The 15,026-nt window shown below is 42.2% G+C and overlaps 1 protein-coding gene across 5 annotated transcripts in view; it reads right to left on the bottom strand.

Annotated features, from left to right (window-relative positions):
* The window catches only part of CARD11 (caspase recruitment domain family member 11), a 133,411-nt gene that overhangs the window by 3,943 nt on the left and 114,442 nt on the right, over positions 1–15,026 (bottom strand). For all 5 annotated transcript variants that reach the window (XM_020975231.2, XM_020975234.2, XM_020975235.2 and 2 more), the window contains 5 exons: positions 13,868–13,963; positions 12,782–12,917; positions 10,601–10,780; positions 6,549–6,673; positions 2,221–2,336 (listed from right to left, as the gene is read on the bottom strand). In XM_020975231.2, the coding sequence (XP_020830890.1) occupies positions 2,221–2,336; positions 6,549–6,673; positions 10,601–10,780; positions 12,782–12,917; positions 13,868–13,963 (653 nt within the window). The remainder of the gene's footprint in view (positions 1–2,220; positions 2,337–6,548; positions 6,674–10,600; positions 10,781–12,781; positions 12,918–13,867; positions 13,964–15,026) is intronic.

Below are 15,026 nucleotides of genomic sequence, written 5' to 3' on the forward strand. Positions count from 1 at the left end.
AAAGTGCATAGAATTACAGAGGAAACCAATTCTACTAGATAGTTATAAAAAAGTCCCAGTTAGTGCAATAATGAATCCCATGAAATTATTACATTAATAAAATGTGTACTTATTTGAAATTATAATTATATGTAAAAATATGGTAACTCATTCTAGCCCAAAGGAAATATGTGATGAGAATTCGAATAATCTGACCACTTCTTGGGAATGCATTATTAGCACTAATTGGGACTTAGTTATGTCAAGATAATAAATAAAACAAAACAACCCCCCCCCAAAAAAATTCCAAGTTCTCTGACTCGGGGTTAAGAACCTGAGCAGTTGTCTTCTACCTTTTTAACATTTTATGTTTACAATCTCAGAATGCCAAGCCTTCTTCTAGCTCAACTCAAGTTCCATCTCTTTACTTGGGCAAGTTACAACCTCTGACTGCCTCAGTTTCCTCAGCTGTAAAATGAGGTAATAATAGCACCTATCTCCCAAGGTTGTTGTGAGGATAAAGTGAGATAGCATTGTAAACCTTAAAGCACTATATAAATGCTAGTTACTCTATTATCATCATCAATAATATTATAATATAAACCATATAATGATACAAATGATATGAATATAAGTATATAAGTCACTTGACCTCTCTCAACCTGTTTCCTCATTTGTAAAATGGGGATAATAATAGGGTCAAATGAGATAACATTTGTAAAGTGCTTTGAAAACCTATATAAGTGTTATCTATCATCATCATAATCATTATTGTTATTATTATGTTAGTGACATATTGTTATATGTTTATAATTAATGTGTTATTGTTATTTAACTATTATTACTATTTCTGATTGGCTACTTCCTCTTTTGGCCTCCTAAATTATCATTCATATATATACATACATACATACATACATACATACATACATACATACATACATACATATATATACATATATATATATATATAATTTTTCCCCCCAATTCAGTGATTTCATCAGTATACAGAGCTCCCTGGTAAGGAGCCTCCCACCACTGCAGATGGGCAACTGCTTTCAAACTTAGTCTTAGAGAGTTGTCTTCTTGTTGTTTAGTTGTTTCCTACTCCTTGTGACCCCATTTGGGGTTTTCTTTGCACAGGTACTGGAGTGGTTTGCCATTTCCTTTTCCAGCTCATTTTACAGATGAGGAAACTGAGGCAAACAGGAGTAGGTGACTTGCCCAAGGTCACACAGCTACTAAGGCCAGATTCAAACTGAGGAAGGTGAGTCTTCCTGACTCCAGGCCCAACACTCTGTGCACTATGGCGCCACCTAGCGGCCCTAGAGAGTTGCCTACATCAGTGAGAAGTAAAGTGATTTGCCCGTAGTTGAAAAGCCAGCAGGTCAGAGATAGGCCTTGAAAGCAGACCTTGCTGAGTCTGTGCCTGGCTTTCTGTTAGCTACATCATTCTGCTTCTCCACCTTGAATTTAAGTAGGCATTTGGTTTCTACTTATATGTGCATATGTTGTTTTCCCCAGTAGAGTATCAATTCCTTGAGGGTAAGAATGGTTTCAATTTTATCTTTTTATTTTCAGTGCTTGGCACACAGTAGGTGCTTAATAAATGCTCATTATTGATACTAGCTGACACTTATACAGTACTTTGAGATTTACAAAGTGTTTTACATATTTAAATCACTTGATCTTCACAACAACCCGGTGAGAGAGCTGCTGTTAGATTCATCCTCCTTTTAAAATGAACAGACTAAGGAAGGGTAAGCCTTAACTTAACTTAACTTAACTGCTGAGGTGTTCTGTGTTCATAAGTGCTCTGAAAATGTGCAGCCATGCGATGGGAGTATCAAGAAAGGCTTTGCAGAGGAAGCAAGCTCTAAGCAGGGTTTTTTAAATTGAGGAAGTTTGGTAAGCTGAGAAAGGAGGGCATTCTGGGTAGAGGGAGGGGCACGGTCAGGACTCAGCAGGCTGTATGCAAGGGGTGGGTGGGTGCATGTGGGGACACAGAGTGATATGGCTTGGGGTGGCTTCTGTGCAAGGACTAATCAGGGGGGCCACTGGTGGGGGCAGTGGCAGGCTGTTTAGGGTAGCGTCTGGGAAGCTGGCCACACCAATGGGGAGAGCATGAAACATTCCAAAGGCTCAGGCAGGCTTCCTTAGGCAGTTCCTGGGGGACCTTCACAGATTACAGGCAGGATTGCTGGTCGACATACAAAAATGTAAAAATCCCTGAGACATTACCTGAATTTCTTGATATTCTTCTCTGAAACTCTGATGAAGAGAACGATGGGGTAGATCTTCGCTTTGATCAAATCTTTTGTGCAGCTTATCCCGGCTTCCAGCAGACAGTGTTTATTCTAGAAACAAAACCATCACAGTGTCACCGGAGGACAAATCTCCATATTGCACGTGTATGTATGTCTAGGTATATGAATGAGCCTGTATAATGGCAGACAGCATGTCCAACAGAGAAGCTGGCACAGGAAAAAGGCTGGTGTCAGTCTCGGCAGCTGGGGAACCAGTGAAAACCAGAAACTAAAAGCACCCTTTTGCTAGAGATGAAAAATGAAAGCACAGATCCAATTAGACCAACACCCCCAGAGATACACTTAATACTCCTCAGATGTCTATACATTATAGAGCATAGCCATACATGTTAGGCCAGGAGGCCAGGGCCTGAAATAAATTAGGCTATAAGTAAGCTGTTTAATACAAAATGGCAATGCTGACCGATGGTGGCCCTGGGTGATACTTTAGATATATGATACTGATTGCCATTAAGCGTGTCCCTGGGATGACTGCATCCGGGTAGAAAGGGCTTGAGGGGTCTGCTAGCAGGTGAATGTTTTGGTGGGCTGGTCAATTCTTCAAGCCTACCTTCAAGGCTATTGTATATGTTTCTTTTTAGCACATGGGCACAACAATTCTAAAAGGGTACTAGAATGCAACTTCCTGGTTAATCAGAAAGTGACTTTTCTTGCCTTAAGTGTGCAAAGGCTTATACACTCCTTCTCAGAATCCTTGGCTTCCTCCAGGATTCATTTCATATGCTACTTCCCAGATGAAACCAATGATAGTAGCAGCTCTTTTTGTGGCGGCAAAGAATTGGAAATTGAGAGGATGCCCATCCATTGGGGAATGGCTGAGCAAGTTGCAGTATATGAATGTAATGGAATACTATTGTGCTATAAGAAATGATGAACAGGCTGACTTCAGAAAAACCTGGAAAGACTTATATGAGCAGAACCAAGAGAACGTTATACACAATAACAGCCCCATTGTGTGATGACTAATATTGATAAACTTAACCCTTCTCAGAAATACAAGAATCTAAGACATCTCCAAAGGTCTCGTGATGGAAAATGCTGTCCACAGCCAAAGAAGGAACTATGGAAGTCGAATCACTATCACTTATTTTTACCTTCTGTTGAGTTTTGTTTCCTCTTTCTGATGGTTCCTCCTATTGGTTTTAATTTTTACTTACAACTTCACTAATGTGAAAATATGTTTAATAGGAATGTAAATGTAAATCCTATATCAGATTGTGCGCCGTCTTGGGGAGGGTAGTGGGGCGGAAAGGGGAGAAAAATTTTCAGCTCCAAAGCATATGGAAGTGATTGTTGATAAATCAAAATAAATTGATAAAAGTTTTTTAAAAAGAAACCAATGATAGAATGCTCTCTCTTCTCAAATAATCACGTATGTACTTATCTTTTTATGTGTTATATCCCTTAGTAGAATGTAAACTCTTCAAAGATAGGCATGGTGCTCAGAGGCTCCCTATTGCCTTGAGAGTCAAATATGAACTAACTTCTATAGTTTCCATTTAAAAGGGCTCGTCTTAGCTTACATTACTGACCTTTATATACTCTGTGGTCCAGCTAAACCAACCTTCTTGATGTTTTTAACATAAATAGCATTCTAAAATTCAGTATACTATCTCTACACCTTTGCATAGTTTGTCCTCCATACCTGGAAGGCAACTCCCTTCTAGCCTTGACTTTTGAGAACCTCTCATTTCCTCCAAAGCTCAGCTCAAGAACTCTTTCCTACAGGAGATGTTTCTAGATCCCTCAGCTGCTCATGCTTGGCCCTGAAATTACCTTGTACTCATCCTAGCTATAATTTGGATATACTTGTATTTGTACATTTTGTCTCTAAAAGAATGTTAGCTCCTTGAGGGCAAGAGTTGTCTCATTTTTATATCTGTATTTCCAGTGCCTAGCGCAGGCCTTGACATATTATTGTGTCCCATTCTTTGTGACCCCATGGACCACATATCAAGTGACCTGCTCTAGGTCACTCTATTGTCAATCCTTGACTTATAGTTGGCATTTAATGCCTTTTGAAATGTGAAACTAGGTGGGGCAGTGGATAGAGTGCCAGGACTAGCCTGGTGTTAGGAAGAGCCATCTTCATGAGTTCAAATCTGGCCTTCCTTAGACACTTACTAGCTGTGTGACCCTGGGCAAGTCACTTAACCCTGTTTGCCTCAGTTTCCTCATCTATAAGTGAGCTGGAGAAGGAAATGGCAAACCACTTCAGTAACTTTGCTAAGAAAACCCCAAATGGGGTCACAAAGAGTTGGACGTGACTGAAAAACAACTGAACAACAAACGCCTTTGGAATTAGATAGAAGTCACTTTTAAGCTAAAAGTCATTTTGGTCCCAAATCCTTGGTTATGCCACTTACTACCTGTGTGACCTAGAGCAGGTCACTTAATATTGCTGGGGCTCAGTTTCTTCATCTGTAAAATGAAGGCATTGGTCTAGACCAATGTTGTCAAAACACATAGAAAATAGAAATGGGGGGGGTCATTAATCTGTACATAAGGATCTCTGTGGGTTGCATGTTGACTTAGTTTTAAAATGTAATGTTCTCTATGTTTTACTGTACAGTTATCCCTTCTACATCACGACTTTACCCATTGCGGTTTCAGTATATCTTGGGTCAGCCTAAGAAATTAAATGGGAATCTCTTGGGAGTTTTGCAGACAACACACAAAGGCCAGCAGCTGACACAGAGCCTATGACCAAATACTTAACCCAAAGTTTGCGTTTAGGTACCGTAAACACCCCATAAGACAAAAAGAAAAAATTCAGACTTCTCTGGTATGAAAGGAGGGCCAAAAAATTTCGTGAGGATTTTCCAGATCACCCCTAAGTCCTACACCCCTAAGTCCTGCAATGTGGAAGGGATAACTGTATTTTTATTTATTTTGTTAAATATTTCCCAATTACATTTTAATCTGGTTCAGGTGGCACTGTGCAGTATTGCAGCTGCATGGGCCTGCTGGCTGTGTGTTTGACAACTCCGGTGTAGATGGCTTCTGGCATCCCTCCTGGTTCTAAACCTACCATCCAATTATCTTTCTTTGTCATTCTTATCACTCATGCCCCCAATCCACCATCATCATAGCTCACTAAATTAGAGGAACAACCCTAAATAATAGCTTATGGTATGTAAGCTTACTGATTTGTTTAGTCGTTTTCCAGGCATGTCTGACTCTTCATGACCTCACTTGGGGTTTTCTTGACAAAGGTACTGGAAAGGTTTGCCATTTCCTTCTCCAGCTCATTTTACAGATGAGAAAACTAAGGCAAACAGGGTTAAGTGACTTCCCCAGGGTCACACAGCTACTAAGTGTCTAAGGCTGGATTTGAACTCAGGTTTTCCTGACTCCAGACCCCACGCTCTATCTACCATGCTGCCTAGCTGCCTAAGCTTATTGATACTTGTGCCCAAGTCTTTGTCTTACGTGTCAAGGCAGGAAGGAGACAGGAGATGGGCATTAAATGTAAAATCCCTAGCCACTTACCTGTATGTAATTGTTCCATTTCATTGAAATGGCCAAAAAAAATCTGAAAGCTTATGTCTTCCATAGTCTACAGTAATGCCATTGGCCTCAATTCGAGCATTTTTCTTTTCTGGGGTAAGGAATAGCCCCAGCGCTTAGGACTGATAGGCTTCACAATGCACGGGCACTTGAGGACCAGAAAACAGGACAACCAAAGTGTTTGTTTAAATTGTATACATATACTTTTTCTCATCCCCTGCCAAAGACCATTCTAATCTTCCACTTTCCACTTGTTCAGCAAATGTCGTGCCTGACACCAACTCTCTCACTTTGTCTGTCTCTCACTGACACATGCTTTCTCTATCTCTGGCCCTGTTATCACAACCAGACACACACATACCTAACAATGCAAACTAGGACACAAACACTGAAAACCATTAAAAATAGAAGATGGTTCTGCTAAATAAACACATACTGAAGTCCGGTACACAAAGGCAGTGGAGAAGCTGGAGAAAGGGAGGAGAAAAGGGCGGAGAAAAGGGCCAGTACAATTGGAAAGTTAATTTGGACATGAAGGAGGAGAGGAAACAATGAAAAAGAAGGGGAAAAAAGAGGCTAAGAACTTGGGAGTATGAGAGGGAAAGAAACAGGAACAACTCTTCCAACTCTGGCCTTTACCAAGATGGTAGCAAATGGATCGTTAGATTTATAAGAAAGAAAGATGCATATACATAGATAGACCACAGATGGCTAAATCCAACCCTAGGTCACCTTGGCAGCTACAGCTTCAATATTGGCAGGAACAATGCATTCGAAAGTGTTTGGATTCTTTTCCCGGGAGAAGATGATGGTTTCTGTTCTTTCTTTCCTCAGGAACTCCTCCTTTGTTACAATATCTGGGGAGAAGAAAGACAAGGCTTTAGTTGCAGTGAGGCATAATGTCTAGAGCAATGGACTTGGCATTAGGAAAACCTGTGTTTAAATTCCACCTTAGACACTAATTAGTTCAGTCTCAGTTTCCCCATCTGTAAAAAGGGAATACTAACACCTGTGATACTATACGCAGTTGTTATGAGGTTCAAATGAGTTAACTGAATGCTTTGCAAATGTCATTACTAGTGCACAACATCCAGGGTACTGCCTATCCTTCAAAGACTCAGCTCTGCTGTCAAAAAGTTTCCCATTGCCTAGCCCCCAGTGACCTTTGCCTCCTCTAGACTCCTGTACTACTTACTTATTGCCTACCCCAGTCATCAGACAGTTGTCATGTATGACCTTACAACCTATTCGTAAGCTCCACAGCAACATGGAGATGACCTTGGATTCATGAAAGTTATGCTGGCAGAGTGTAAGTTCTACTGAATCTTATTAAGTTGGAAAAGGTGTAAGTATAAGTCTGGGATAGACCATTTGTCATTCGTATGCATACACACACAGACACACACACCCCTGTATCTTGAGTAGCCAAGGAATAGCCTCACTAAGTATGGCAGAGCTCATCACCAAAGGGTCAGTCCCCAGATGAATGTTTCATGAAGTTAAAACACATGAAATGGGGAAGAGATAGGATCTGCACTCAGACCAATAAAATCATGGATGATTCCAAGTATCAACAAAGTGTCATATGTATGAAAATAACTGATGTGTGTCTATACACACATATGTATACATACACACACACACATGTAATATGTGTATCTTTCACAAGAGCCTGTATACTATCATGGATAGGGAGCTGGTATAAAGTCATCTTGATCCGGATTCAAGTCCCTTCTCAGGCACATATCGGCTGCGTGACCCTGGGCAAGTAATCTAACCTCTCAGTGCTGACAGGCGACTGTCTAAGACTCTAAATTGGTACACTCCACATATTGGACCCAAACTCATTAATAGAGGGAAAGGAAACTCCTGCTACTATGGCAGATGGTACCTGCTCTGCAATTTATAATCTTGGATTGCTGCCTGTGGACTCCAAGAGCTTAAATGACTTGTCTAAAGTCACATAGCCTGTATTTGTGATAGGTGAGACTTGAACCTGTTTTCCTAACTAAAGGGCCAACTCTATCCACTATGTAACACTATCCGTCCTTCCTCTTTCTCCCCTTCCTCTCCCTTCCACCCTTTTCCCTCTCTCCTTCCTTTCCTCCCTCTTTATCTCTCTCTCCCTTCCTCTCCTCTCCCCTCTCTCTACCTCTCTCCTCTGTTCCCCCTCCCCTCTTCTCCCCTCCTCTCATCTTCTCTTCTCTCCCTTTCCCCATCTCTCTCCCCCATCTCTCTGTCTCTGTCCTTCTGTCTGTCTCTTCTCCCCCCTCTCTCAAAGGATCTTAGACCTAGACACCTAGTTCAACCCCCTCCTTTACAGATGAGGAAATAGGCCCAAGGAAATGAAGAGATTTACCCTAGGTCACACAGGTAAGATTTGAACCCAGAAACTCTCACTCCAGAGTCACTGCTTTTTCCACAGACACACACGCACACACACACAAGTGACTCTTTTTCATACTTCCCTATTGCTTTTACAAAGCCTAACAATAGTGCGTAATTAATGGTAGTGTTCTATCAGGGGATGAATGTCCACTCTATCTGTGATAATGCAGAAAGGATGCTGGCAATGAGGGAGGGCTTGAATTAGATGACCTCAGTTTTTTAGCTATTGACTGACATACCAATAGTGAGTTTTCCTTAACAGTGTGGTTCTGGATCCATGGCAGCATGAGATAGTACAGTGGATCTGATTTCTGTTCATATGGAATATTAGTCCTACTGTGGGAGTCTTTTCTTTCACTCAAACCCTTTACTGCCTCCCCCTCCCAATTTTTAGTACAATCATCTCATTTGCTCAGAAGATTCTGCTTTGACCAACCAGGAGTAAGCCATCAACCAAGAAGCATTTGTTAAGTACCTACTATGTGTTAGGCATCATGCTAAGCACTGGAGAATACAAAGAAAGGCCAAAGACAAGTACCCAATGAGAGAAAAATGGTAGAAAATACTGAATTAAGAGTCAGGGCTCCTAGAATTTAGTTCTAGTTACTGAATGCTACTAATTGGCTGTGTGATCCTGGACAAGTCACTTCACCTATCAAAATGAAGAATTTGGCTAAAGTATCCTCCAAGGTTCTTTTGAGCTCTAAAACCCTATAATTCTAAGTCCCACTTAGCCCAAATCCCACACCAAGGCACTGAGCAATCCTCACCAAAGAGCCAGAGTGGCCAATGGCGTGTCATGTCCTACTACCAAAGAGTTCCAAAGCTCACAGTTTAACAAGGGGCTGTAGAGAAGAGGTTATGAGGCAGTTAGCAACAGTCCAGGCCACTGCTGGTTACTAAGGCAAAATGGCTTAATATGGAAGGATAAGACTGTGGCAAAGACCCTGAAAGACCCTTAAGAGCCAACATCTGGCCCTGGCAAGGAGCCCTCAGGCACAAACAGTCCTGGATGAATAACTGAGGGGAGCATCAGGCATGTTAAGGTGGAATGGAATGAGCATAGGAGTTTAGCTCGGTGAAATGGGATTTAAAAATAAGGCCTTGCAAAAACCACGTCGGTCAGGACGCCAGCTGGAAAATACTTCTGTCCTGAAACATGAAATGAAACCTCTTTTCTCTTTACACACGTCCTTGTGGTGTGTATGTGAGTCACAGGTGGCAAGGCTGTGGCCAGGCCTGGAGGGTTGGGGGGAGGGGAAGAGACTGAGAAATTCATGGGTATTCAAGGTGCAGAGAAAGCATTTTGGGGTAGTCATCTCCCTAGCCGGAAAGGAAGCTCATGTGACTTGAAGCTATTATAGTTATCCCGAGACACATGGCCCCTCCACATAGGCCTCTAAGCATTGAACACAACCCACTGGTGGGAGTTTGCTCACTTGTTTTGCTATGTGGGATATCTTAGTTCCTTTCACAAAGTCACTCCATTCATTAATTCATTAATTCATTTATTAATTAATTCATTCATTAGAACATACATTCCATACTTACCATAATGTCACGTGCCAAGATAGGTGCTGGAGAAGATATAATGACAAATAATTTATTCCTGTGAATATAAGGGTAGCAAGAATCCCTAAAATTTCTCCCAGTTCTCCACAAGGAGGTTACACAGAATAAGGCATCTGGAGCATTCTCACTTCCCCCCCCCTTCCCCCCCCACTGTCAGGCATGGTAGGAAGAGTCCTGGGCAAGGAATTAGCAGGCAATCAAAGGCAGACTGGATTTTGAGTCATAGGCCCAGGGTTGAAAGCCTGACTTTGTTACTTATTACATGTGTGACCTCATATAAATTTCTCATCTTCTTTGAATCCCAGTTTCCTCAATTATAAAATGGAGGGGGAGGACTTGGTCTCCAAGCTCCATATCTATGACCTGGATTTGAGATTTGGCTCACAAAATCCCTTGCTCATCTTTCTGACCTGTAAAATGGGTATGGTATCTACCTTTTTGTAAGGCCTTATTTTTAAATCCCATCTCACATGGTTGTTGTGAAGAGTAAATGTGACAAGGCACATGAGAAGACTTTGAGGTTATACAAAGATGAGGTATCATTATTATTATTTAGCCAACCTGGAAAGTAGCCACTCACTCACTACCTGAGGGTGAGTCATAATTTAAATCAAGTGAGTAGCAGACAATGCTAACTTCATCCATTTTCTGTACTAATTCACCTCCACAGGAAAGGGAGGCTGGGAGATATGTGTGCATGGGTGCGTATGCATGCATATGCTTGTGTATTTCTTCACACAGCTGCAACCTAGCAAGGACTGACATGGACCCAAGGGTTTCTCCTATTGTCCATGTCCTGGGGCTAAGCTCCCCACCCCACTCACCTGGCTTGCACATGTTGAACTCCATGGCCCCTCCAGAATTCAGCAGCTTTTGCACCAAGGTCTTGGCTAGCATGGTGGGGGTAAAGAGGATGGGCCGTCGGCGCTCAGAGTAGAAGGAACGTACCGCGCTGTATGGGATCAGGTTGAGTCTCTTGTTGAGGTCATTATCAGAGTCCATATCTGCAAGAGAAGAAAGAAGTGTCAGGCCAGTCTGCTGCCTATGAGTGGTGGGAAAAGAAGGCATTGTAGAGCCAAGAGCTGGAGAAAATCCATGTTCTTGGTTCCCAGCACCACTGTGGCTTAGATCTCTGCAGCTTCTCCCCCAACATTTCTCTAGGTCTGGTTTTTAGTCGTGTGATTGACAGAAGGCCTCCTGCTTGTTGCTGGAGATGACGTCATCATCTTATAGGCTGGCCATAATGGACACTGAGCTTTCCTCTGGGGCTTAGCTAACATTCACTTTGGCTAGGTCCCATTCATCCCTCCACTCTTAGTCCTACCCCTTCAGATGTGGGATAAGGAAACAGGCTCTCAACCAGAGAGTTGGCAATGGTGCTGGAAATGCAATGCCCTCTTTCCTCCTTCCCTGACCCTGAGCTGTGCCTGTGTGGTGAACATCCCCTTCACCAGCCCGAGGAATGGCAAAAGGCTCCCAGTGGGAGGGAAAAAATATCAATAAATAAATACTTCACAGCAAACAACTCCAATTAACATCAGCATTTGGGTGCTACTAGCTGTCACAAACTTTTAGTTAGTGGGATGGGGGAAGTCACAGCCTGATACAAGTAATGGGAATGGGATCTTGCCCCTCTGAGCAATGTCTTCATGGTCTTACTGGCTCTACTGAATCAGGAAGGCACGGAGAATCTGACCCAGGACCTTGCTGGTCCAGGGTGGGAGTAGGAAATACAGGAGGCCACCCAGAAGGAATGGAACTTTGGGGAGATGGGTGGAGTTAGACAAAAAGTCTACGTCTCCAATATCCCTGTATGTTGTTTTCTGATCCATCACTGTCTTTCCTGCTTGAATTCCTGCTCTAGCAAATGGATTTTCTTGTTCTTCTCATCTCCAGGTAGCTAGAGACAGCTAGGTGGTGCAGTGGATAGAATGTGTGGCCTGGAGTCAGGAAGATCTGAGTTCAAATCTGGCCTCAGACACTTATTAGCTGCATGGCCCTGTGCAAGTCATTTAATCTCTGCCTCAGTTTCCTCAACTGTAAATTGGAGATCATTATAGTACTTACCTTGCAGGGTTGTTATGAGGATAAAATATAATAGTATTTGTAAACTGCTTTGCACACGGTAGATGCTTAATAAATGTCAGTAACTTAACCTGGATTTTTGGTTTGTGCTTGCTCAGCTTCCAGACCCACCCTGTCTTTCCTCGCCCAAGTATTCTGGGCTCTATTCCCCCCATTTTAAAAGTTCTAAACTTAATGGGCATTAACTAAAATGATCATTCACACATACACAGAACAGAGAGGGATGTACATGAAACCATGAATCTCTATTACATGCAGCTTGCTTTTCTTATCAAACATATAATCAGTTCAACCTGCGCGTTTTCAGAGTTGTCCTGCTGGTCTGTGATTCCCTCTAGCCTTCTTTCTATTCTCTTCTGTGCATTTTAAAAGACATGGTTTCAAAGACTCTCTTTTCTTTCTTTTCTTTTTTCTTCAGCAACTCTATCCATAGCATCCCCTTCCCTAATCATCCCTACCCTCACTCTCCATTGGGAAAAAGGAAAACAATGGGACCTTTGTAACAAATATATGTAGTCAAGCAAAACAAATTCCCATATTGGCTGTGTCTGAAAACTCATGTCTCATTTTTCACTTTGAGCCCATCACCTCTTGGTCAGAAGGTGCTCAACTAAGAATTGTTCCTAATCACCAGGAGTTATACAGATGTCAACCCCAACCTTGAGGATATGACACTTCACCCTCAGGCAAATGTGTCCAATTACTGCTCCTTTCTTTCCCAATCTTGCTAGCCCCAAAGCCCATCTTCCTTGATGAAATCACTCCATCCAGGATATGGTGAGCATTTTGTCTACACTAAGTTCCTTGCTATGGACAAGGGGATTCAGGTTCTTTGGGGTGGCTTCCTATAGACATCTGATCTACAGATTTCCAGTTTTCCTATAGGCATCCAGAAGAGTGTCTCCAAAGGCGCTTCTTACCTTCGTGCTTCTCTGACAAGGGCTTCATAACATCGAGTGAGGCCCGGGCCAAGTTCCCTGGGTGGCCACTAGTGATGATACGGACGCGTTCATTGCTGTTCATCCTTTTGTATTTGTTTTCAGATCGACTAACAAACTGAAAAAACAAAACAGAAAGAAGTCTTCTCTGTGAGTGCTGAAACTAAATCCCCAAGCTTTGGTCTCTAACTAGCCTTGAATGGATTTATTCTCTGTTCTGGGTGGGGGTGGGGGGTAGTTTGGGAAGGGTTGTGAATGAATGACCTTTAATGATGAGCAGATTCTTAAACCTGTCTAAGTACAATCAGATGGTCCTCCTTGACCTTCCCATCACCTCAAGAACAGCGACTTTTTCATTTTTGTCTCTGTATTCCCAGCGCCTATTGCAGAGCCTGACACATAGTAGATGCTTCATACGTGCTTACTGATTGACAGATTGATTTTCTAGAATAAATAGTCCCCACATGAACAGTCTAGACCAGGTAATAATAGCAAATGACCTCATTTTCCAACTACCCTCATCATGTTGTGATATAGTTGAAGGTTGCTTTTTCTTACTACCCTCATTACAGTGTGATACAGCGAGAGGAACACTTACTCTAGATTCAAAGGAATTGGGTTTAAATCCTCCATCTGATACCCCCTGTGTAACTTTGGATGGGGTCTAACCTCTGTGAGCCTCAGTTTCCTCATTTGGGTAATAGAAATGATAATAGCACACATTTCATAGGACTATTGTGCAAGTGGGATGAGATAACGTCTGTAAATCATCTTGCAAACTTTTAAGTTCTCTATAAGCGTGAGCTATTACTAATATTAATTTACTAGTCAACTAGGCGTAAAAATATCTGGACTAGAAATATCTGAGATCGTTTCCAGCTCTCAGTCTATGGTTCTGTGATCTTATGATCTCATGGGTTTATTGCAGGGATAAAATAAGATAACAGATGTCAAAGGGCTTTGGAAAGTTAAAAACTATTGTTATTTTTATAAAAAAGCTTTGTAGGGAAAGCACATGGAAATGCCAAAGCCTCAGTGCAGACCACGGGGTGCTCTGAACAGTCTTACCTGTATGAGCTGACCAAAAAGGATGCTTGCTCTTGAGAGACGGGGGCTTACTCGGGGGTCATTCATTGCAAGAGGCTCCTCAGGCTGCAGTGTGTTCTGAAACCAGTTTGTCAATCAATTAATCAAACTCTCACGAGGATGGCGTGATAGGTGAGACACCGTTTTATCATTTAAGCAACACTTCTAGCCTTAAGACATTTAGGCTGAGGGGAGAAAAAACTCAACTCTCACAGAATCAGAGGGTTTCAAAGAAGGAGAAAACATAATGGGAGGAATGGAAGGTGTCCAGAGCTCAGGGAAAGGTGACCTGGGCCTGTTAATGGGGATTTCAGAGACCAAGAAAGGATGGAATGAAGGCCACACATCACTTGCCAGCAGGCTTGTCTCAGTCACTACTGCTTCTCTTCAATGGCGAAGCCTAGAAGGGAAGCCTATGAAAAAGGCCATCTTTAGGGCAGAGCGTTCTGCCAACATCTTGCCTGTAGCTAAGAGAGAGAGAAAACCCGGTGCCAAGGAAGAATAAGGGACCTGAGACAGAGGAATAAATCAGTCAGTTTAGGCTACCTAGGATGACAAAGGAACTTTAAGGCTGACAACCAAACCTTCCCTTGAAGGAGGGAAGACTGAAGAAGACTTGGAATGTAGATTTTTGGGGAGATTACCCATATCCACCCCAATTCTTGGCATGGGATGAGGCTCTGGAAGGCAAGAGGAAGAATGATCTAGTAGATAGATAGGGTACTAGGCTTGGAACACCTAGGTTTAAATTCTACCTCATCTAGTCACTGAAACTTTTTGGGGCCTCAGTTTCCTCATCAGTAAGTTGGGGACAATAATAGCTGCAGTATGTCACAAAGGATAGAGAGCTGGTCTCAAAGCCAGGAGCCCTGGGCTGAAGTCTTGCTGCATCACCTTGGGCAAATCACTTCATCTCTGTATTTTACGGCAAAAGAGTCAAACACAAAGCCCACCACACTCCTGAGTGTGTATAAACCAGTTTAAATGTAACTGGGAAATATTTAACAAAATAAATAAAAATATGACAAAAAAAAGACAATATTACATTTTAAAACTAAGTCAATTTGCAGCCCTCAGGAATACTTACGTACTGTTTAGTGGCCCCTATTTTTCTTTTTTTTTTTTGAGTTTGACATCACTA

The sequence above is a fragment of the Phascolarctos cinereus genome, unplaced genomic scaffold (assembly GCF_003287225.1).
Source record: "Phascolarctos cinereus isolate Bilbo 61053 unplaced genomic scaffold, phaCin_HiC Scaffold_4;HRSCAF=312, whole genome shotgun sequence".
In the NCBI taxonomy this organism is placed as follows: Eukaryota; Metazoa; Chordata; class Mammalia; order Diprotodontia; family Phascolarctidae; genus Phascolarctos; species Phascolarctos cinereus.